This window comes from Haliotis cracherodii, unplaced genomic scaffold, assembly GCF_022045235.1.
Source record: "Haliotis cracherodii isolate W230 unplaced genomic scaffold, xgHalCrac1.p SCAF_6, whole genome shotgun sequence".
Lineage (NCBI taxonomy): Eukaryota > Metazoa > Mollusca > Gastropoda > Lepetellida > Haliotidae > Haliotis > Haliotis cracherodii.
In genome coordinates this window covers 59,798,988-59,824,395 of record NW_027266319.1, presented here as the reverse complement: position 1 = coordinate 59,824,395, position 25,408 = coordinate 59,798,988, and the positions used below count along the sequence as shown (strand labels likewise).

The 25,408-nt window shown below is 39.9% G+C and overlaps 1 protein-coding gene across 1 annotated transcript in view; it reads right to left on the bottom strand.

The window, feature by feature from the left end:
• Positions 1-610: 610 nt before the first annotated feature.
• Positions 611-25,408, bottom strand: part of LOC139444626 (glutamine--tRNA ligase-like) — a 96,092-nt gene continuing 71,294 nt past the window's right edge. The window contains exon 23 of the mRNA XM_071225540.1: positions 611-6,406. Within this exon, the coding sequence (XP_071081641.1) occupies positions 6,356-6,406 (51 nt within the window). The 3' untranslated portion in view covers positions 611-6,355. The remainder of the gene's footprint in view (positions 6,407-25,408) is intronic.

The following is a 25,408-nucleotide window of genomic DNA, read 5'->3' as shown; positions in this document are numbered from 1 at the left end:
AGGCGACTATGGGGATCGGGTGGTCCGGCTTGCTGACTTGGTTGATGCATGTCATTGTATCCCAGTTACGTGGACCGATGCTCATCATGTCAATCACTGGATAGTCTGGTGCAGACTCGATTATTTACAGGCCGCCGTCAATAAGCTGAATTATTGCTGAGTGTGGCGTAAAACAACAAACCAAACCAATCCTACATACATGTTTGGTTTTATCTTTAAATCACATTAAAAGCATTACAGTTTAACTTCCAGGGACAGGAGCACCTTCGAGCTCTTTCTACTCCACTCAACAACCTAAACATTATGGAAGCATCTTGCCTCATTGCAGAATCAGTAGGTGTGGTCAAACTGATTTTACAAGTTAATCTTGTATAGTTCTTGAAGCTATATCCATCATGGTGGCAGTTCTCCCCTCCTGCAGTGACAAGCCCATTAGGAGCTCACCTCAACCCCAGTGTCATCCACTCCATCACCCACAACTGTACACACCTTTACACACAACCCATTCCATCACCCACACCTGTACACACCTCTACACAACATCCACACCTCTACACATCACCAAAGCACGTACACACAATCCAGAGACACAAGACAGACACAATCAGATTCAGGTAGTTTATTGTCTATGCCAGGTGTGAGAAGGCAGAACCGGGAACAACATGTCACACATAAAGCAAGGCCGCCCTAACCAGGCCATCTCACTGGAAACGGAATCAGTTTGGCCTCAGTTATTTCAGTAATATCAAAATGTGTCAGCTTTATGTGGGAAGACAGCCAGAAGTGATGCTTACCACTTCGGTGAAACACACAAGGATGGGTATGGTGCTGACAAACCTAGAAACATATTCAGGGCAAACAATGCAAACCCATGGCCATAGCATTCTGGCTAGACTAACATCTAGTCTCTGAAATGAACATATTGTACAGAAAAAAACAGTTGTTCAGTTATCTTAATAAAAATATAATAAAAGGGAGCCCAGTGACTCTCATCATTTTCGGAGGCAGTAATCTAGACTTGCCATACATTATAGACTTGCATGGGCTGTATTTGATATATATTTCTATCAGGGTCTGTAAGACAGACAAGATTCTGTGATGCAAGTCGACACAGTGAATGGCAGCCTTTTACATGACTGGACCCACTGTGCCAGCCAATGTACTTTGCTACATCGTGACAATAGCAGGTACAGTATCACAATCAGTTCATCAAACACCTCCTAACCAGAATATCATCACTCACAAACCAATAACACATATGTTTGGCAAACTATCATTGTGACAAGTATTTTATGGACGGCAATTCGCACAAATGATGTAACAATGATCATACTGATCTTGCAGCTGATTTAGATTCTGTAAAACGTGAAATTAATGCGTCTCCAAAAGGATGCGACCGCTGGCCCCTAGCCCAAAATGCGACATCCCCTCCTCTCAAGCATCAGTGGATTATATCTAAACAAAATGTCCTCTGTCAGGTTTACAGGAGAATCTACACCTTAATCCAACCTTACCAAATAGCACGCTTATTAGCGCTGAGTAGAGTACTTCAGCTAAAACAATACGTGCGTGCTGGCTCGTGTCGGCCTTCGATGCAGTCGCAAAGAGCAAAGACACCGTGTTGGGTGGCGTCTGTCTGGACTTGCAGGTGTGATCAGTGATGACATGAGTGAGTAGAACGCTTGTCTTGACCCCAGCAGTGACAATTCACAGGATGTAATAAATGTTTGAATGACATTGTTTATATACTTGTAACAAGTGCTGCTCAATAAACAGTGATGTGGAATACATAGTTGTTTGTTTACAGCGTATGTCTAAGTTGGTATTTCTGCTATCCAAAATGTCTTATTGTTGATCAATCAACTAGGGCGTGTTGCCTTGGCCTCTATTCATTAATTCATTTTCTATACAAAGCCTCAATATTCATCGTATCGCACTATCCATGTCCCACTACATCACATGACAATAATACGATACTAATACAATACCCTACCCCACTACCCCTAACTTGTTCTGTTCTAGCAGAAGCCGTTACTTCTGGCCCCCCTGAACCAAAGCTACAAACACAAAGCCTACATGTACACTGGATCATAGGGACTCAACATTTAATATTCTGGGAGGCTGGGATTTTTCATTAGCGTGAGTGAGAGAGTTGGGTTTAACGCCGCTTTTAACGATATTCCAGTTATATCAAGGCGTCAGGTTAATGTGGGAGGAAAGCCCGAAGTGATGCAGGTCTCAGACGTTTACCACTTCAGTGGAACACATAAGCATGGGTATGGTGCTGATAAACCTAGAAACATAATCGGAGTGAACCAGGATTCGAACCTACAATCATAGGTTTCTGGAGTGGGTGCCTAAGAAAACTGAGCCACCCGTGCCCCCTTTTATTAGAGACATGAAATATTCTTTTGGTCACTGATTCAAAATGTGCATTTTTCGTCGGTGAAAGGGGCCATGTATAACATCACAGAACATTATTTAAAGACATTCCGCATGTCTAACAAACAATATAATTAGGCAGGTCAATCCTAAGGACAAATTAATTATGACGCCACCACCCCACCCAACCAACCTTAATATCAAATGGTCGGCCCTTAAGAAATCAAAGTCTCTCACTAAACAGAAATATATATCAATAAATTATACAAAATATTATCAGTATGTATTGGTTATTCTATATAATATGTAATGCTGAAAATTATCAGATTGGTACAAAGCTATCTATCTAGATTATTCTGTAATGAGTATTTGCACAATAATTACTGAACACTGTCTGTAGGGAGCTATTTCTCCCTACCACCACATCGATGTGAAGAAACACTGCAATATACACAGTCTTATACACGGAAGCTACTGATGCCATTCAAGAGGTGATCGAGTCAGGAATATGCATAAATGTCATCTTCTTCTTACACCTGCATGTAAGATCAAACATATTTCTGACCGGGTATTGTATGTACTGTGGCAAAGTTTTCCATGTTAGAGTGAGTGAGTGTGGTTTTACGTTTAGTAATATCCCAGCAATATCAAGGCGAGGCTTCACACATCGTACCCACATGGGGAATCAAACCTGGGTCTTCGGTGTGACGGGCAAATGCTTTAACCACTGCCCCATTCCCTGTCAGTAATTAGGTCTTGTGTGTTGATGTGTGGATACGAAACTTCCCCTCGAATACGAAACTGACGTCTATGATTTGAGAATGACTACGGTGGCCATCTTGGTTTGCTCTAGCCAGGCAGTTGAGTGACAATTAACCTGTGTGAGTGCAGGAGGTGTATTGTGTTGGTAGATGGATTTTGAATACAAGTGTATATGAGTGAGTGAGTGAGTGAGTGAGGTTTTACGCCGCTTTTAGCAATATTCCAGCAATATCACGGCGGGGGACACCAGAAATGGGCTTCACACACAAGTGTATATGAAGAGCCTGTGTCTGTCTATTTTATCACTGTAGTCCTTGAATCAAAGGACCTATAATCTTTAAGTCTTAGACTTAGGCTTACAAGTACTTTACTCATTTCTTGAATTTCAAAAACTATGGACATTGTTAAACCTTTTGAATCCAGACTCCTGTTAGTAAAATAACAGATTATAAATTTCCGATTTTCAAATCATGTCAAATTTTTGTGACGTGCAGATCTACAGATAAGCTGCGTATTTGCGTAAAATACCAACTAAAACTATTCAAAACCCAATTACTTTCAATTAACTTGCATAAGGAAACGCATGCACTAAATGGAAAACTCAATTGTTCGAAAACAGCCCGCGTAAATACCCAATGAAGCTTTTTCAGCATATGTACAACAGAGCTACCGGTAATTTCTGAACACAATTACAAGCTAATTTACTTTCCGAGTCAAGCCTATAGTTAGAACCGTTGTAAACATCTTGAAGATTATTTCATTTTTTTTAAAATCTCAAAACGTTTACATAATTTGGGAAAAACCCAATAGAGTGATGAATAGATGGGTGAAAATATATCGGTTACCCAATGAATGTAATGAATGTAATAACCCAGTTAAAACTCAATAGCTCAAAAAGTTATCTGGAGCTCTGGATGTGTGAATGCTTGTCTGATACTCAAGTTATAATGTTTGTGGACTCAGTGCACATACACTTCCGTATCTCCGAAGGTGGGTGAGTGAGTGAGTTGGGTTTAACGCTGCTTTTAACAGTATTCCAGTTATATCACAGCGTGTCAGCTTAATGTGGGAGGAAAGCCCAAAGTGATGCAGGTCTCAGACGTTTACCGCTTCGGTGAAACCCACGAGCACAGGTATGGTGCTGACAAACCTAGAAACATAATCGGGGCGAACCAGGATTCGAACCCACAATCATAGGTTTCTGGCGTGGGTGCCTTAGACAACTTGGTCACCCGTGCCCCCTTTTATTATTTCTGGCGTGCCTAAGGGACGAATCGAGACGACTGGGCCGCCCGAAGGTGGGAGAGTGAGCATTACTCATCACCATTTCACCAGCAGTATCAAATGTCACATGGTTACTGACATGTCATGCTTCCCTAATACTGCACTGATTACAGCGTTTATTCACACCGAACATGTTGACTCAGCAGCGATTGGGAAGGTGGGATGATACACAAGTTTAATTGAGCAAAGAAATTCTGAAAAAATACTATCTATTCATAACAGGAAGAAGACTTGCCCCGAAGATTAAAATTAGATTGAAATGTCAGTTTTGATATTTCAACAACTTGTTATAACCAGCGGAGTCTGACAAAAATATTAAACAGATAGGATGCTAAATTACAGCATCCCCCTCCACCCAGTGATGTAGCGTCTACAACTAGATGTCGTCTGCTTCCAACTGAGACTGCGTCTGCTCCGACTGGTGTTACTACAAACTGTCTCAGACTGCACTGCCATTACAGGTATACATCCACTTGGAGTGTCAAGTCATGATCATACAAGTGGCTGCGATTACTGATTAAATATATGTTTAACTTAGACAGATGAAATATTTGTTTCCTGTTCAATTAAAGATACAAAGACAAATTGATATGTAAATCCGATACATGGGGTAAGTTAGTACATACACTTGGCCGCCGGGATTTTGGATATCAGAATATTATTGTTTAATGTTTAGGAGATAAATTATTTTTTTCAACAGTAACTGGTGTTCAAATGTTTCAGCTTGTTTTAATAAATAAAAGTTACCAACTGTATTCAGACACTCGTCTGCAATAAAATGGGCACATAATGTTTTTCCTTACAATGGAAGGTATACGTCATTATTTTTCAGTAAAAGGGGGGCTTCTTTTTCAAAAATTTACGTTTAATGCATTATGACAAATACCCATTGATATTTATCCTTAAATTCAAACACTGTTTACTGAACATCAGCAATGGAAACCTTGATTTGTGTTAAGAACGAAGCCATTTAAGAATCGGATTCACTTGTACAAACATATATTTGTTGAATTTTGAAATACTTAATGATATTTGATGTATACGATGTATATACTCAACAATTGGATTTTGTTTTGACACCAGCAATTTTGGGGGATTTGCCTACTCGACTCGAACAGTTTTGCAGAGAGATTCTTTTTGAATTCAAAAATGCATAACAATTGATTTACATGAGACTTTTGCATAGAGGAAATTGTCCAGTGTTCTTGAAAATATCCTAATTGTACATATGGAGGTATAAACGTAAAAACTTGGTACACATTATTTAAACACAGCACAGCAGTTTTATGCTAAGTGTGCACACTGTTTAGTACAATTATGAGAATTAACATATTGTCTTATTTTTTTATTTGTTTATGGACAAAAATGCAAAAGGAAATATTTGCTAGGTCAGCCAATGAAATGCCCTGGAGTCATTTACAATTTCTTTTAATCCGATCACCAAGTTAACAATAACCAAAAATGTGTCCTAAGAACGATTAATTTCATGACTTACCCAAATATTGTTTTTTGTGTATTCAGTTATAAAATGTCTGAAAAAATATTCTTTACATGTGCTGGATGAGCATAGACAAATAATCTGAATGTAATAATTTACAAGAAGAAAGATGTCACATAACATAATTTACAAATTATCATGATGGACTAACACTGCAAATACTAATACTATACCAGGGCGTTAATAACACATTAAATATACATGTTAACAGCCAGCTATGGCTGATGCATCAAATCGTAGGTCATTCAACCTAAATTTGGCGTCTGCCTCAGACAAAAGTGTCGTCTGCTTCTGTGTAATAACTAGCATCTGCTGTGGCAATAAGTGCCGGCTGCTGTGCTGGCCCTGACAATTGTTGAGTGGACAGAGGAGATGACCTGTCTGTGACAAATGATGACCTGGTCAGGGCGGTTTGCCATTTGTGACTGTCTAGTTCTTGCCTGGGTCTTCCTTCAATGTCACGGTGCGGTTGAACACCATCTGTAAAGAGAAGTTAACATGTAACTTGGCGATTGGTACAATTCTTCTACTTCAATATACGGATGTATCAAGATGCATTCAGTGAGTCAGATGTACGAAGCGTGAGTGAGTGAGTGAGTGAGTGAGTGAGTGAGTGAACAAAACAATCCGTGGATGATCTGGTATTCAAGTTCTTCCGTAGGCCCCTACCACAGGGTTAGGTTTCAGACGAAGAGATCTGCAGTCCAGCAGGGCCATCCAATAAGAACCCGAACTATGAACTCAATATGGACAAAGAAAACATTCCTCATGACCCAATACAGCCCTAATCTCATTAAAATCAGATATTAGTTCTCGCTGCCGCTTAACAAAGATCTGAGGACATCCCCTTACGGGTCACGTCAGGCCGACCTTTCGCGAATTCTGACCGACCAATGGAAATACTGACAAGAGGTCGACATTAGCCAATCAGAAGGCAGCTTTCTCATGCTTTACGGCACTAATTTCAAATTGACGACTACGCTTCGAAACATATTTTGGCAAATTCTCGCTTATAAAATTGAAACCTGAACAAAAGAACATTCTCGAATGGCTAATATATGGTCTAGACTAAATAGATTCAGTCGTTAAGCTCGTAATTATCTTTCGGAATACCCCGTTTAAAAGTTTTCGAGGTTGCATGATGAGAAATCCCATTCCGACTGTCACTTTCATGATCTGGTAAGCGACGATCTGATTGGTCGGATGAAAGGTCGTTCTGACGTGACCCGTAATGGGATGTCCTCAGATCTTTGTTTAGCGTTAGCGAGAACTAAGATCTGATTTTAATGAGATTGATACAGCCCATGCAAGTCTATAATATGTGGCAAGTCTAGATTACTTCAGTATCATCTGAAAATGAAGAGAGTCTCTGGGCTCCTTTTTATTATTATTATATGTTTATAACTATAATTTAACAACTGTTTTACAACTGTTAATTTCAGAGCCTCGATGTTAATGTAGGTTATCTATTGAAAGCCAGCAACTATTTGTAATATCTTCGAGACAGGACAATGTCTGAAATGTGCTCTTGTGACATCACACCAACACAATCATAAAACACCACATTAATGTATATTTTCAACAAAATGACCATCAAATATTACTGGCAGTGTCCAAAATAGGTGTTTGCGCGCTATCCTGGTACGTGTCTGGTATCAAACAAGGCTGATAAGATGGTTGTAATGTATTCCTTCCTGGCAGACTGCCTGAAAATGTAACTGCTGCACTAACACTGACAATTTTGAATCAGACATTGATATGTTATTGAAACTGAAATAGGAAAGAAACCACCTATTGGGATTCATGGTAAGAATATAGGTCCTCAGCACTTTATGTTTGTCATAAAAGGCAACTAAATGAATCTGATGATCAAGCTTATATACTTGACTGATTGCATGTCCTCATATCACAATTGCATGGATCTATGCTCATGACATCAATCACTGGATTGTTTGGCCCAGACTGGATTATTTACAGACCGCTGTCATTTAGCTGGAATATTGCTGAGTGTGGCGTTAAACAACAAACATACAAACAAAAATCAAATCACACATCTTCGAGGAAACTAAAAGAGCTAACCACCATTAAAAATCTGGATGCCTGCTTTGAAAAGGTGCAGGGTGTAAGCCTGGGCCCCGTTCCACAAAATGATCTTAGCGCTAAGATGATCGTAACTCCCATACTTTAACATAGGTTTACGACAGTCATAGATCATAGCACTAAGATCGCTTTGTGGAACAGGGCCCAGATCCGCACCATTGCTTCACCAATATACCATGGGACGTCACGAATACTCACTACAACTAATGGACATGATTTGCCACAAGTCCTAAAAGTCCAGATTTCTCCAGGGAACCCTTATCACTGGCAAAGGTTATAGCCAAGGGAAATTGGCCCCCACTGGCCCCTTATCAAGCCCTTCTGATACATATCAACCTGTTGAATGACTTCCCTCGGACATGAGGTGTTATCGCATTCATCAGGGCCTGTATTATTCATCAGGGCCTGATATGCTAGAAGGCTATTGGTGGGATGACCAACTGATAAAGCCTTGTCTCATTCGTAGGACGAGAAGAGGAACTATTGAGACAAAACAGGCACTATACTATAATTAATTGTGAAGGCTTTTATTTGGAGATCAAAGAATACTAATACCAATTTGCTAGGATTATCTGACATTTTCCCATTGGAATTGATTGAATACTGTTTTCTCATTCGATTGTTTGATGTATAGAGGGCTGTATGTAGTCAAGGCTTGGTAAAAAGAATTCCATTGCCCTTGACAAAAGTGGGACAAGCTGATTCATCACTGGTACTAGAATATCATAGACCTATCCTTGTGTATTGCATTCCTATTTACACAGATGAACAAGTTGATTGGAAATAAGCAAATAAATGAAAATAATTTATTCCAACAAGACAAAATACCCATTATCATAGGGTTGTTTTATAATGTTATTTGTTCTTGCATATATCAGGAAAGTTGGTATATCTCTTTTACAGGAGTGAAAGGATATAACTTGTTTCAGCAATTCAATCTGGTGAGTGAGTGAGTGAGTGAGTGAGTGAGATTAGATTTAATGTTTCACCGGTATTCTCAGGAATATATCAACAGGGGAAAATGGTTTCAAACTTTCTTTCTGCTTCAGCATAACCAAGTTAGGAATCAAACTCAGGTCTTCATCCAACGCTCGACCCGCTCAACTACCACACTGCCTGAATAACAAACAGCCCTTGCACAAAACCCTGAAGCATGTATGCACAAGTCAATACAGACAAGGATGCAAATCTCTCCATCATATGAAATCCAGTTCTCTCCTTCATATCACAGTAGGAGATTTATGACGATAATTCAGTCTCTCGAATCAGATGAACATGACCAGACAAATGTCTCATAAACACAGTTGAAAAACTAGATGATCGAGAACTTACTTCATCCAAATTCACAGTTAGGAATCAAACTCAGGTCTTCATCCAACGCTCGACCCGCTCAACTACCACACTGCCTGAATAACAAACAGCCCTTGCACAAAACCCTGAAGCATGTATGCACAAGTCAATACAGACAAGGATGCAAATCTCTCCATCATATGAAATCCAGTTCTCTCCTTCATATCACAGTAGGAGATTTATGACGATAATTCAGTCTCTCGAATCAGATGAACATGACCAGACAAATGTCTCATAAACACAGTTGAAAAACTAGATGATCGAGAACTTACTTCATCCAAATTCACATTCAGGGATAATTCAATCAAAAATTCTCTCGCATCCTTTTAACAGATATCAACAATAAAATGTACTCACTAATTCAATATTACAGATTACGATCATAGAAATCTGGTCTGTCCAGAGCTTATTGCTCCTGATCTATCATTAATGAAGACCAAACCTTTCGGAAATTTGCAGAAAATGACAAACTGATTGGCGCCATCCAATTTTTTCAACTTGGTACAAATAAGGAAAGCGACATTGATAAAAGAGGGGTCCCCAGTACTGACCCATTGCCTGTGATATTAGCAACAGGGATAGAAACAGAGGTTTTCCATTATAGGATTTCTCCTAACCCTGATGCTACAGAGTCTGGTTAATATCAAACACGGAAATAAACATGTCTCTTTGCTATAATAAATGGGAAACACAATTACATTGGATTTTCTGCTGTGCCTTAAAAAGATTAGACGTACACCCAAAGTATGAGCTTGTGGCAAAAATGGCTCGTTTTGAAAATTTGGAGTTTTTCCTTCGTTTCAATTTCATTTTCCAAAAAAATCAATACTGAAATTGAATTAAATATCACGTTCATGGGGACTTCACAAATGACACCTAATCATCATCCCGCCATATGAAAGTCATATAACATAAAATTTCAATTTTTCAAATTCAATTAAAAATATATTAGTTCATTCCATTAATTTTTAACCAGTCACAACTAAATTCCCCACAGCTTGAAAAAGAAAAAATTGATTTTAAACACAAGAAAAAAAAGTCATTTATAAAAATTGTATGACGTTATGTCAAATTTAACACGATATCCAAAAAATGGTATGAGAAGAGAGAGAAGAAAATCTACGAGGGATAAAAAAGAAGTTCGAGCAATTCTTGACAGGGGGCCCCAAGTACAAGAACTCCCTCAAGTAAAGTCATTTCCCGAAACTACATATTCCTTGCCTTGATATGCCAAGATATACATTCACACAGTACCCGGGTCTGTTTCGGTCTGTTTTCACAAGCCGCAGTTTAAAAGCTTCCCCTCATGGGGCCACAACCCAGGATAGAAAGGGAAATTCCTAACTCTCCTCAATACCATGTTTTAACCCTAAACTACCAAGCCCTTGATTAGCTCAATATGTTATTTATTGAAAACGTGTTGCGATGTAGGCCTAGCCTGCACAGATTGTATGATAAATATTCATTATTCTTTCAGTATTGTGCGCAGCGATTTCCGAGCCCAAATTAAATTCCCAAGGGGAATAGCTAAGACAGCGGGTCTGACGCCTGTATTGGGTTCATTCCGTTAGTTTGTCTTTTTCAGAGAGTACACATCCAGAATTAATTGTCTAATCATTGTTAACGTCAGTAATCATATTTGCATGAATGCAGCAGTATTCTAATGTTTCGAACTGTGTTGTGCTTGTATTCAAATGTCTCCATATCTCCACAGAATAATTAACAGCAGGGGCAGTATTTGTTGACATTATGATTTTGTGTGAGTGGGCAAAACGCATATATGTGTCAGCCATCTTGTCTGGTGTTGTGTAATCAATCAACATTAGGACATTATATCCGAGCCGAAGTGTTATCACGATCAGTTGTTAAGCATAATAAATGAATTATTAGATTTCATGAAAAATGTTGAATTTATTGAAAACACAATCCCATCAGACAATGCAATTAAGGCCCACACATCTCGCATCCAAACAGACCCGTGGAGATCCGGGGTAGAATAGGTCTTCAGCAATCCATGCTTGTCATAACAGGCAACTCTCAACTAAGAGGTGACTAACGGGATTGGGCGGTCAGGCTCACTGACTTGATCGATGCATGTCATGGATTGATGCTCATGATGTCAACCACAGGATCGTCTGGTCCAGACTCGATTATTTAGAGAACACTGTCAAATAGCTGGAATACTGCTGAGTGCGGCGTTAAACAACAAAGAAACAAACATTACCAAACATTACCAACCCAAACCCCCAACCCCCCAAACAATACACTCTTGTATCTATTTACTATTTTTGGCCTCCTGCCTTATTGAATATTGATAAAGAAAATCAGAAAAAATACAACTAAATTTGTCTGGCCTCTTTGAACTTGTACATATAATACAATCAATACAATGAGCATGACACATTCAATGACTAAAAAGTCTTCCCACCCCCCACCCCTCCAGCCCACCGAATAGGATTCTGAACTTTTATGACACTCGAAAGTTCAAAGGGCATATCCTAAAGGTCGCAGACTTGAAACCCAAATTGCCATCCACAAGATGTACAGAGCCATATTTTTATTGTGTAATTGAACAAGGAAAAATAATTGAATTTATCCTTCCTCCTTGATATAAATCTGCTACTTTTCACACGGCCGCAATCAAAGTCAAAGAATTCAATCTCCAAGGATAGCAGCGGACTGATTCAATTGCAAGAGATATATTTTAGTGCCGAACAAATTAAAAACATCCCGATAATGCTTCTGTCTCCTAAACCAACCTTGAGAAGCCAGAATGGGTCTTGTGGACTATGATAACAGTTTTTTCTCTAACAGATCAAAAACATTTCTCTGACTAACAATTTTTTCAATCAAAACACCACCAGCAAAACCAAATTTTTCAATCAGGTCCCGACCTTTTCAATGGAACTTTGCAGAGAGTCGTCAAAATGAATCTGCGAGAAGCTGGTGCACGGCTTGATGCTATCACCAAATACCCCTCCTTAAATCACCCTCAGCTGTCCGTTCTAGACAAATTGTAAACCCCTGCACAAATAGGATCTGGTTTTATTGTTGCCCTCCGTAAGTAATTGGTGGTTTGGAGATATTGTGTTGTCTTTGGAAATGTCGTAAATATTCCATTAATACCAACAATGCCTGTTGGTAGCCGCAGCATGATTGGCACCGGCAGATGACAGAGAGAAGTCCAAACTGTGGAACTTGATACCTGATATACCGATCCTTGTGTAGCCATGGGCTGTCTCCAGCATCAGGAGGGGGCATGGTTAGAAGCCTGTGTATCACAAACACATGTGGTGCCAAGACTTGGGACAGTTTATGTATTTGTGTAGGAGACAAAATAGTTCCAAGATTGGTCCAAAATCAGATCTTAGTGCTCAGCTTGTCATGAATGGGTGTGGATTTCAGCAATATGCCAGCAATATCACGGCAGGGGGCACCAGAAATGGGCTTCACACATTGTACCCTGTGGGAATTGAGCCCAGGTCTTCGGCATGACGAGCGAACACTTGAACCACTAGGCTACCCGACTGCCCCTCTCCATTTCACTAAAGTACTGGCCCGCGAAACCAATTCTAGATGTAATTCTTAATAATCAAGTCTAGCTAGAGCACTGTCTTGAAACAAAGATGTATATGTCTTTGCATGAAACAAGCACAAGGAAAAGAAATTTGGATTTATTTATTCCAAATAGAGAAATTTAATGTTTAGTAGAAGATTAATTTCATAGACTAACAATGAAAGTTTGTGAAGCTATTGAGGTTGTGGTCACAAGTTCCTCTTGTTGCGTGCAATTCACAATGCTGAATATAACATTACAGCTTATAGTGTAGAGAGAGAGTGAGAGAGAGAGAGAGAGAGAGAGAGAGAGAGGAGAGAGAGAGAGAGAGAGAGAGAGAGAGAGAGAGAGAGAGAGAGAGGAGAGAGAGGAGAGAGAGAGAGAGAGAGAGGAGAGAGAGGAGACGAGAGAGAGGAGAGAGAGAGAGAGAGAGAGCAATATTCCCAATATTCAAGGGCTTCATACATTGTACCCACGTGGAGAATCGAACCCGGATCTTGGAGAATCGAACCCGGATCTTCGGTGTGACAAGCGATCACTTTAACCACTAGGCTACACCAGCACCCCTAGAGAGAGAGAGAGAGAGAGAGAGGGAGGGAGAGAGAGGGAGGGAGGGAGTGAATATGAGGGAGTGCTGACATCAGTTGTCAACATCCACAGTGGAACAAAAAAAACATTTTCTTAAACAAAAAAACCCAGCAGTTGCTAGCCAGGGCAACAATCTCACACTAATATCCAGTTCACACACCATGACAACCCGATCCCCATGCTATAAGGTCCTACCACACACATCAAGCAATGAAGGTGTATTCTGGAATCCCTGCAAGGTCCCGGTACAGAACCAGAGACCACTCGACAATGTGCGTTAATATGACTATCATAACTTCCCACCACCCTGTTCTTGCTCAATGTGTGTGGCGGACAACGCTTCCATTATCTAATTGTAAAACACTGGGTACAGCCTATTTTCTTAAACCAGAGCACAAGTGCAAAATCATTGAAGGCAGGTTATCACAGCTGAATGGTTAAGTGGTGTTGTGATATGCTTACAAACGTCAGGTACAGAAATTCCAAGCCAAAAATTTATTGTCATGTTCGGTTCACTGCACATTGAGGAAATATTGGCACTTATCGCATTATGACCCCCCAATAAACAGTGTAATTTAGTGCAGATTTAGACAAACATTTAGTCCCAGTACAGATTATGTTATTTAAAGATATAAATCTACAAAATAAAACAACAAATCCAAATGGAGCCAAGAAGAATGCTTAATTTCCTTGAGTTGAGGCAATCTAGACTTGCCATATCCTTCTAGGCTTGAGTTGGATTCAATTTTTTATTTATTCATTAATGTACTGCTACGTTAATGGTCATGTCTTAGACAATCTCTGAACCACATTATTTAACCTTCCGCCTAGACTAACATCTAGTCTCTGAAATGAACATATCGTACAGAAAAAAACAGTTGCTCAGTTATCTTAATAAAAATATGATAAAAGGGAGCCCAGTGACTCTCTTCATCCTGATACTGCAGTAATCTAGACTTGCCAAACATTATAGACTTGCATGGGCTATTTTTGATATATATTTGTATCAGGGTCTGTAAGACAGACTACCTTCCGCCCAGCCCCTGCTGTAATTATGCTAATGCCCTAAATGAAGCAACTAGATTCTCCACAGGTTCAGGATTTCCGATCTCACTGGGGCTCCTTTTAAATGTTGTTGCTTGATTTAATCAAAATCATCTATTTTCAGAGACTAAGCGCTAGTTTTGGTCATGTCTTGTCGGGATTTGTTAACATGAGTTGCTCAAACAGCCACAGCAGTCGCTGGCTGTGTACGATGGCGTCTTTGTTCTTGGCAATTCTGTCATTATTAAAGGCAAGACACTGCTCATGTCTGGCACAGTACCACCAAACTTGGTGATTACTTATTACTCCTAAGATCATGCTAACTTTTGTAACAACACTTGGAACGATCTTCAGAAGTTGACCCGACCTATCTCATATTGTTATTGTTGTTTGTTGTTGTTTAACGCCGCACTCAGCAACATTCCAGCTATATAACGTCACTCTGTAAATAATCGAGTCTGGACCAGACAATCCAGTGATTGATATCATGAGCATCAATCCATGCAATTGGGATCGATGACATGCATCAACCAACTCAGCGAGCCTGGCCACCCGATCCCGTTAGTCACCTTTTACAACAAGCATGGGTTGCTGAAGACCTTTTCTACCCCTAGCATTCCTAGCTCATGTCTAATGCCTTATTTGGCATTTCATGCTATTAATTTCATGAACGCTGCTTCACATCTTAAGTGGGAGAAGTGATGAAAGAGTATGCTTTTAATTCTGTTATTCATATTTGAGTGTGTTTGTTGTTTAACGCCGCACTCAGCAATATTCCAGCTATATGACAGTGGTCTGTAAATAATCGAGTCTGGACAAGACAATCAAGAGACTGATTTCATGAGCATTTGTCCCGGATTTGGGATATAATGACATGTGACTGCAAAATCTGTAATCTTGTGAAATGACTAACCCTACTAGTCATATCGTGAAATGATTAAGTGGTGTTAGTGAAATAAAATGACTACTTCGCCTATGCACATAAACAGTTCAAAATTCTACAGGTCTTCCACACACCTTTAAGATGCGGGGAACTTAATGAAGCTGGTGGAGAGGCGCCAGTATCTATTTCTGTATGTTTGCCACAATGTCCTACATTCCTGGATAGTTCAACAAAGGTTTATTTTCTGCCTGCTGAAAAAAGGTGCCAACTGTCACTTCCGTCAAGGGTCTTTATTCGCAGGTGAGTTGTCTCCCCTTCATCACACCTTGACATTGCAGCAGATAGACAGACATGCAGCAGATAGACAGACATGCAGCAGATAGACAGATATGCAGCAGAGAGACAGACATGCAGCAGATAGACAGACATGAAGCAGAGAGACAGACATGCAGCAGAGAGACAGACATGCAGCAGAGAGACAGACATGCAGCAGAGAGACAGATATGCAGCAGAGAGACTGACATGCAGCAGACTGGGACCACAGACATGCACCAGACTGGGACCACAGACATGCACCAGACTGGGACCACAGACATGCACCAGACTGGGACCACAGACATGCACCAGACTGGGACCACAGACATGCAGCAGACTGGGACCACAGACATGCAGCAGACTGGGACCACAGACATGCACCAGACTGGGACCACAGACATGCACCAGACTGGGACCACAGACATGCACCAGACTGGGACCACAGACATGCACCAGACTGGGACCACAGACATGCAGCAGACTGGGACCACAGACATGCACCAGACTGGGACCACAGACATGCAGCAGACTGGGACCACAGACATGCAGCAGACTGGGACCACAGACATACACCAGACTGGGACCACAGACATGCACCAGACTGGGACCACAGACATGCACCAGACTGGGACCACAGACAGCTTACGAGGTGGTTCTTATTTCCTCAAGTCTCACGACATGTTTCTCCACTAATGCCAGCCAGAGTTGGCTGCATCACGAATACTTTGGATTGTCATAATCAGAAGCATCTTATCTGTGCATCGTTTGTTTCCCGTCTGGTGGCAGCAATATTTGGCTTGTGCAGCACTCTTCATTCTCTCTGCTACATTTCAGTTGTCAGTTATTTCACCAAAGGACCACAAATTATGTTCGTTTTTTTGTTTTGTTTATTTGTTGTTTAATGCCGCACTCAGCAATATTCAGGCTATATGATGACGGTCTGTAAGTAATCATGTCTGCACCAGACAATCCAGTGATTGACATCATGAGCATTGATCCACGTATTTGGGATACAATGACATGCTTCAACCAAGTCAGCAAGCCTGACCACCCGATCCCGTAAGTCGCCTCTTACGACAAGCATAGTCGCCTTTTATGGCAAGCATGGGTTGCTGAAGACCTATTCTGCCCCAGATCTTCAGGGGTCTGTTTGTTTCTGAACTAAATAGCATGGCATAAACTTATTTGGTCAGAGCGAACACTGTTTAACACCACACTCACAAATATTCCACTATAACATGAACAAAACGTGTGATCCAAGTACGATGTCATGCAAGCAGCCAGTTTACTGGGGGCACGGGTGGCCTAGTCGTCTAAGGCGCTGCGATTAGCTGTGCAGAGTTGCATCCGCAGGACACGCCAGAAACCTATGATTGTGGGTTCGAATCCCGGTTCGCCCTGATTATGTTTCTAGGTTTGTCAGCACCATACCCGTGCTCGTGGGTTTCACTGAAGTGGTAAACGTCTGAGACCTGCATCACTTCGGGCTTTCCTCCCACATTAAGCTGACACGCCGCGATATAACTGGAATAATGTTAAAAGCGGCGTTAAAACAACCAAAAAAACAAAACACACTATTAAAACTTGGAAGCAAACGGTGTTTCAGTGTGTAAGCAGAGCCACTAGTCTCATGGCAAGGTTTGAGTCGAGTAAAAGTGATCTAGGAGTGACTGTAGGACCAGTTGTGTAAGGTGCAAGACATCTTCCCGAGGCAAGAGAGTTAACTGACTATAAAAGTCCAGTTTCCACCCTTGCCGAACTAGGCTGGTATTTTGGAGTTATGTTTGTCTGGACTAACGAGTCTATGCAAAATCAAAATTGGGTTCGTAAACTGTCGTGCAGATTTCGATCGATTGCAGGATTTGCAAAGCATGTGCATCGCCAATTCGTTGTCAGCAGATATTTTCCAAATCCTTTCATGTTTTTAATCAAGGTGCTTACGTGATTTGATGCATTTCGCGATGTAAGACCGGTTTTATCACAATATAGGTCTTGATTATCGATCAGATCGTCCTGACTGGGCGCCACCATTTTGTGTGAAGCAAACGCAAGTGATACGAGAGGTGGAATCTGATTGGTCAATAGGAGAGGCTTTGAAGGGACATAATTGGTAATAGCCAGTGGTGGCGCAACAATCGAGCCCAGTAATTCCAGCCTAGTTCAGCAAGGGTGGAAACTGGACTTTTAAAGTCAGTTCACTCCCTTGCCTCGGGAAGATGGGTGCAAGAAGGCGCTGTGCAGAACTTGCGTCTCTTCAGTTTGACAGAAACCTATTGACAGTGGGCTCCATCACCCTGGTAATGCTTCTAGGTTTGTCAGCGCCTCCCTACTCATGCCTTTCACCAAACATCTAAGAACTTCTTCCTTCATCAGTGAGTGAGTGAGTTGGGTTAAACGCCGCTTTTAACAGTATTCCAGTTATATCACGGCGTGTCAACTTAATGTGGGAGGAAAGCCCGAAGTGATGCAGGTCTCAAATGTTTACCACTTTGGTGAAACCCATGAGCACGGGTATGGTGCTGACAAACCTAGAAACATAATCAGGGCGTACCAGGATTCGAACCCACAATCATAGGTTTCTGGTGTGCCCAAGGGATGCAACTCTGCACAGGGAATCGCGGCGCCTTAGACGACTGGGCCACCCGCGCCCCCTCCTACATCAGCTCACAAGACGTGATATCACCGAAATATATCGTTCAAAGCAGCATTAAACCTTTATAGGTTGATGGAAACCACCTCTACCCTGGAATCTCCAAGGGGAAATTCATCATGTGCTCCCCTGAAACCCTCTTGGAGAGAATAATAACATTAATAGATCAAGACAGTCCGAATGATGCAACACAAACCAAACTGCAATATGAATCAATATTTTTTCAAGATACTGTTAATCAATCACTACTACAATGTTCCTATTTGAATTTAATAAATTAAAGCTTTCACTTGAAACTAGTTAATTTTCTTTAATAAATTTACAAACAAATTATGAGTGCTTCACTCACTATGTAGCTCATTCATAAATCCTTTTCTTAACCATTGTCATTGCAGCCATTATGAATATTTCAAAATGCGAAAACCTTACTCATTGTTGATAAAGTTGTTTCAAATATCCTTTGACACAAAATACCAAATTTCCCTTTTTTATGGTTAAAATTTAATAATTTTTATTATCAGCTAAACTCTGCTTCTGTTATTTATTCTTTAAAAAACAAACCAGGAAAGACACATATAATTTTGATATTTTTCTATGAATATCAGTTTCTGAAAAGAGTTTAAACATGATGTTGAACTAAAAATATTCCAAAGTGTGGCATTAGCGCTAAGGTTATTGCATCATGCTGAATTTGCTTAAGAGCTAAGATTGCTTTGAATAACCAGTTCCTTGAGAATGACATGTTGCTAATATTATTGCTCAATTAAGATGTTAATTGTGACCATAAACGGAAGTCTGTGTTTAAAATGTCAGGCTCTTCAAAGTTATTAGCAATTAAACACAACTGTATTTTGAAATTTCTTCATTTTGCACTTATGATGCTATTAATTTCACTTGAGCATTCAATGTCATCTGTTGATATGAGTTAGTGTCAGAATGGAGGTAGACCTGGTGTTAGAGAAGAGGCTGCATACAGAAATAGCTCCGAGGATTATCGTTCGGCGACAATGTCAAAACTGATTAACAATATAATAAGGAACTGAGTGTGAGTTAAAATAGAGCCTTTCATGTTTTTTGTGGTAGAAGAGCCTGATCAGCCGACATTTAAAGCAACTCAATTCTCACAAAGAAGTGGACTTGCTGGTATCATGATGGGGTCACAGGAGGAAACTGGGCTCTGTCTATTCATATCAGCATACAGAACACCAAGGGAACCAGTTTTGTCAGAAGAAATGAGTGAGTGAGTGAGTGAGTGAGTGAGTGAGTGAGTGAGTGAGTGAGTATGGTTTTACGCTGTTTATAGCAATATTCCAGCAATATCACGGCGGGGCGGGGGACACCAGAAATGGGCTTCACACATTGTACCCATGTCGGGAATCAAACCCGGGTCTTTGGCGTGATGTGCGAACACTCAGAAGAAATGAAATTGTGACAATATTAGCATTGATATTTATCACAATACTTACTTACAATGTCAATAGTTATCGCAATAGTTTCTTTCAATATCAATAGTTATTGCAATAGTGATTTCCAGACCAATAGTCACCCCTAGTTTAGAGTTTCAGGCCTCAAAGTTGTGACTTAAACGGTCACCAATGTGACCTAAATTTCAATTTGTCTACTGTCTAAAATTCAGAGGTAGCCAAATGACTACCTTGGAAAATATCTTGTGGCAGCTAAACTCTATTACTACACATCTGTAGACTACAAAAATAAACATGTGTGCTACTAAATGTACTCACAAATAATTCTTCCTAAAGTCAACAATGAACCGAAATACATAAATATTAATGTAATTGGTATTTTATTTTAGTTGATAATCTATGGGATAAGCAAGGATATACCAACATAATCTAGTAACATAAATTGCATCATTGTTCGAGTCACAAATAACAAAACTCAAGCACAGTTTCCACTAATATACAATAATAGTTATTTGACATAACATAATTTCAAATGCTTTTGGCTACCTACACTATTGGCTTGATTTCCTAATTTTACCACTCGCTACCTGGAAAAAAATACTTGTAGCCATGTCTATTTGGTAAAATGTAAACTTTCAGGTCTTTTAAAGACCCTCTCCTTGGTCTAGTGGATAAAGTGTCTGCCTAGAGAGGGGACGGTCAGTGGTTTGATTCCTGGCTGTCATATCAAAAAACATTTAAAGATGGTACTTTTTGTTTTGTTACCCTGCCTGGCACTAGGCATTAAGGGGATAAAACAAGGACTGGTCGGCTTGGAGCTAGTATGCTGTGTGTGCGTGGGACACCATGTTAAACTGCGGCATAGTATCTCAGAAGGCTAGCACTTTAAAACCCACGCACACTGCAATAGAAGTGCAATGATCTTGAATGCGATGTCAACCCCATTTCAACTCGCCTCATCACAAGCAACAAATGCCAGAAGAGGATCATGTAAAAAATTATGCACATACATTTTGCAGAGATCAAAGCAATGATTTATAGGCTTATATACATTAAAAACATTTATAACATATTGTTCTGGAGGAAATATGAGTATCTAATGGTCCTTTACGATTGTCTGGGCACCGTCAATATCTTCTTTTCTCCTTTAAACATTCCCCATTATTTACGTCTCTTGATTATAGATTTCTTTTCTAATAGCAAAATATTCTGCACTTTAAAAAAAACATATTAAAAAAGAATCTGCAAAGAGATGAAAAAAAACAAAAACACCCCATTTCTCACAACCTTTTCTTTGCAAAATTATTTTCAGGATGAAATTCTTCTCTGATAATGAACTTCACCGTTAATTTTCTGAACATAAATATCTTAAAAAAAACATTCCACACAGACAGGTACACTGAACAAACATTCCTGCTAATTTATGTGCATTGTTTTCTTAATTATGAAATACTTTTCTGATAATAAACTATTCCGTACACTTTTTCTACAACAAGTGGAATCTTATGACAGATTCTAACAAGATACAATATTTGGCAGTGACAACATTTCTCCTAACATTTAATGTGCTTACTTTTAACCTTCTGAAGTTTCTCAAATTCCTAAGCCAACCAAACAAGACTGACATTACGTCTTTAAAGCCCAGCTCTGATAGATTGCCTATATGTTATGTACAAGCTAGACAAATACGAAACACAGCCAATTACTGACGCATATCTTCTACATACATATCACGACTGCTATTTCCAATTTTTCTCCATGAATTTAAGCAATCTGGTTTAAATCAGAGAATCCAGAAGATGTATTTGCTGAGCAAATGCATATAATAACGTTCCTGACATTCTACGGCTAAATTTCTTATGAATCTCCGCCTTCTGGGTCTTAGACAAGAAGATGAATGCTTGTTCTGATGACGACAGATCATAATTTTAGATTTAACTTAACCTTTACCGTATTTCACAAATCTGTCTGCCTTTTTCGGAGATTTATGGATGCGTGTAGCTAAAAGCTGCACGTAGAATTCTCTTAAAAGGTGATTCTTGGTGTATATAAGGAACACCGTCTAGCGTATAAATGTAACGTATTCATCAGAAATAGAATTAGATTATTTTGCAGATCTAAGTCTGCTAAAATTGAAAAATCACATGCAGATGGAACCCTGTTTTAAATAGGTCTCAAAAACTTTGTAAAGAATGCTACAGAATGAGGACTCCTCTGTAGCCATCGATGTCTCGGGGGGTTAAAAACTGTGTACTGAACAAAGGGCAAGTCATATATCAGCTCGTCAGTTTACTGAGTGACTTCACTTGCCCACTTACATGTGATGCTGTCATCTTTTGCTATTGCTACTTGTTTGTTTGTTTGTTGTTTAATGCTGCACACAGCAATATTCAGGAGCTCTATATATTGCTATTTGTCCTCAGAGGGGCCCAGGTGGACCAGCAGTCTCTGGTGAGTGAGTGAGTGAGTGAGTGAGTGACCGAGTGAGTGAGTGACCGAGTGAGTGAGTGAGTGACCGAGTGAGTGAGTGAGTGAGTGAGTGAGTGAGTGAGTGAGTGAGTGAGTGGGTGGGTGAGTGAGGGCCAAGGTGGACCAGCAGTCTCTGGGTAGTGAGTTAGTGAGTTAGTGAGTGAGTGGGTGGGTGGATGAGTGAGTGAGTGGGGTGAGTGAGTGAGTGAGTGAGTGGGTGATTGAGTGAGTGGGTGATTGGGTGATTGGGTGATTGGGTGAGAGTGAGTGAGTGAGTGACTTTGCCATATTCCAGCAATATCACGGCAGGGGACACCAGAGATGGGCTTCACACATTGCACCCATGTGGGGAATCGAACCCAGGCCTTCAGCATGAAAAGTGACTGCTTTAACCACTGGGCTACGCCACCACACCTTTCCCCGATGATGATTACCCACAATCTAGTAAAAAAAAATTTCACCCCGAATGACTTGTATAGAAATTAAGGCTATGGTTTTCTTGAATCAAGGTGTTTCTTGAACAGCTTGGAAACTAAAATTAACCAAATAAAGAATTTTCATTAAAACATTGAATTTCTCTCTTTATTTTTTCAATTTTTCAGTGTCAGGGTTGGTTCATCAAATATAAGGTGCGAGTGATTCTGTGGCATTTGATTGGGTAACTTAGCAATCTGTTTTATGTTCATGTCTTCGTAAACCCCAAACAAGGTCAGGCCACGCCCACTCAAGGGCTACTATTCCTTATTGTCTGAATATAGAGCGTCAGGGCTGGTGTCGTATTATTGCACTGAAGGATGTCACTTATTTATCATCGTCTGCAGTTTTTTGTGTTAACAATAAAAAAAGCAGTCTGTGAAGTTATTGTTGACTTTCGAATACATGCTGCACCGATTTGCGCAATTTGCGTACCGTTTTTTATCGTTTATACCTTCGCGTACACCCACAAAATTGAAGTCAATTCTTAAAACAAGAAAATAATTTTGTCTGTTTTAAGATAAAAAAATAAACAACTTACCTTCCTAAATACTACACAACATGTACAATAGAATAAACATGAAAAGAATATTCAGTATTTGTTAAGAGTTAACAAAAAGATATCAACCATTCAAAAAGAGACGCTGTGTCTAAGGAATGTCAAATCTACATTCCATACCACCATTCCATGATTACATTACATTATATTAAATGGTACCCAAAAACTTGGAAGAAAAACTTTTCAATCAGAGATGAGACACAGAACTCTTTAAATCATACTGGCATGATTCCTCCGGCAATGGTTCTCGAAGCTTTGGTCATTTCACATGTTTAAAAACTAGAACATGTCAAGGCAATCATAAACTTTGGCCAGATACACTGGTACGGAAGCAATATGATTAACGTTTCATATCATATTCATAGGGGAAGTAGCTCTCACAATTAAACAAAAATAATTGGATTTGGGAAACACCTTTGACCAAAGCTCATCATGCTTGCGCAAAAATGAAGGGAAATAAAAACCCTTCTCAGACTTCTCGTCTCACAATTGGCCAGAAAGTCTCAGAGCTGCTAGAACTTCGGCAGACATTCTTGGAGGATTCCAGCCCAAATCCAATTCAACATGTCCAATCTTTCAGAACAGTGGTTAAATCTGTCATATGGTGCCACAACTATCTCATAATGCAATGTCAAGTTACTGTTTTTGTCGCCATTCGAACCAATAGATGGGAAACAAATTGACGATGTCGAATTATTGTAATAGGTGCAGCTGAGAAATGTCCTTGTGAACGTTGGGGTCGTATGCAACTCAAAGTGTTTCTCATTCAACAACTACAAACCAAGAGTATCTTCTCAAATGGTCACGCGCTGAATCCAAAATACCATCACATTTTGCATTCTGGGTCTCTTTGCTCAGCTCTGAGTCCCGGATACTATTTAACACAAATCTAAAAAGCATTGAGAAAAGGGTGTGATTTGGAGTAAATTATATAAAGAAATGCTTACGAACACAAATATTATGTTTAAATGTTGAAATATTATTTCTGCATACCAAATATTATCAGCTATTTGTCCCACATACAACACCCCTGGGACCATGTACCCTCTAAATGTTCGCAGCCTCAATTGTTACAGACATATTGAAATTGTAAAATTCAAACAAAAAACTGGGCACTTTAAGGTGAGGTGAAATGGGGTTTAACGTCGCGTACAAGATTATTGCACTTATATAGCGACATGCATGCATGTGTATGTGTGTGTGTGTGTCTGCTTGTACTAGTCCGGACTGATGCCGATTTAGTTTCAACCTAGCACGGGTAAACGGCAGGAGTAACCAGGACTCTCTTAAGGTACAGACACATGAAGGAAAATGCTAGCACACTGAGATACCATGCCGCAGTTTTAACATGAACACCCCACTCAGACACAGTATACTGACTCCGAGCCGACCAGTCCTTGTTTTAGCCCCTTAATGCGGAGCGCAAGACAGGGTAACAACAAGTACCAACATCTTTTGGTATGACAAGGCAGGGGATTGAACCCCGGACCTTCCGCTCTCTGGGCAGACGCTCTACCACTAGACCACGGAGGCAGTCCACAGGGCACTTTAAACATCAGAGACATTTCAAGGAAAGTGTTTGATCATGTCAAACCAGACAGATTCTCCAAAGTATGTATCTTCAGTCCAACTGAACATTTATCTAACGGTAAAACACCCCTGAAAGAGCTGAAGTTCTACAAGTCTTCAGGACAACCTGATCAGGCAACACGCTTGGGCAAATGGAAAAGTGCTAACTTGCACTACTACAGTTGACATGTTTTTTCAAAAACCCTGATTCTATTGAATTACTGCTTATCTTGATAATATGACTCTTCCAAACAATGTGCCCAATATTGAAAGACAAATTTGGAGAAAACAAAAGTCCAATGAGAATTGATTTAAAATTCATAACAGTGGTAGAAACTAACAGTTTTATTCAACAAGTCCTTTTAATGATAACATGTAGCAAAACCTTTAAAATTGTCAAATGTCCTTATGATACCTTAACTATTGGGCAGTTTGGCAAGGACTACAGGACTAGTGTCAATTTCTATAATGCTGCTTAATTTCCGAGGTATTTTAACATTG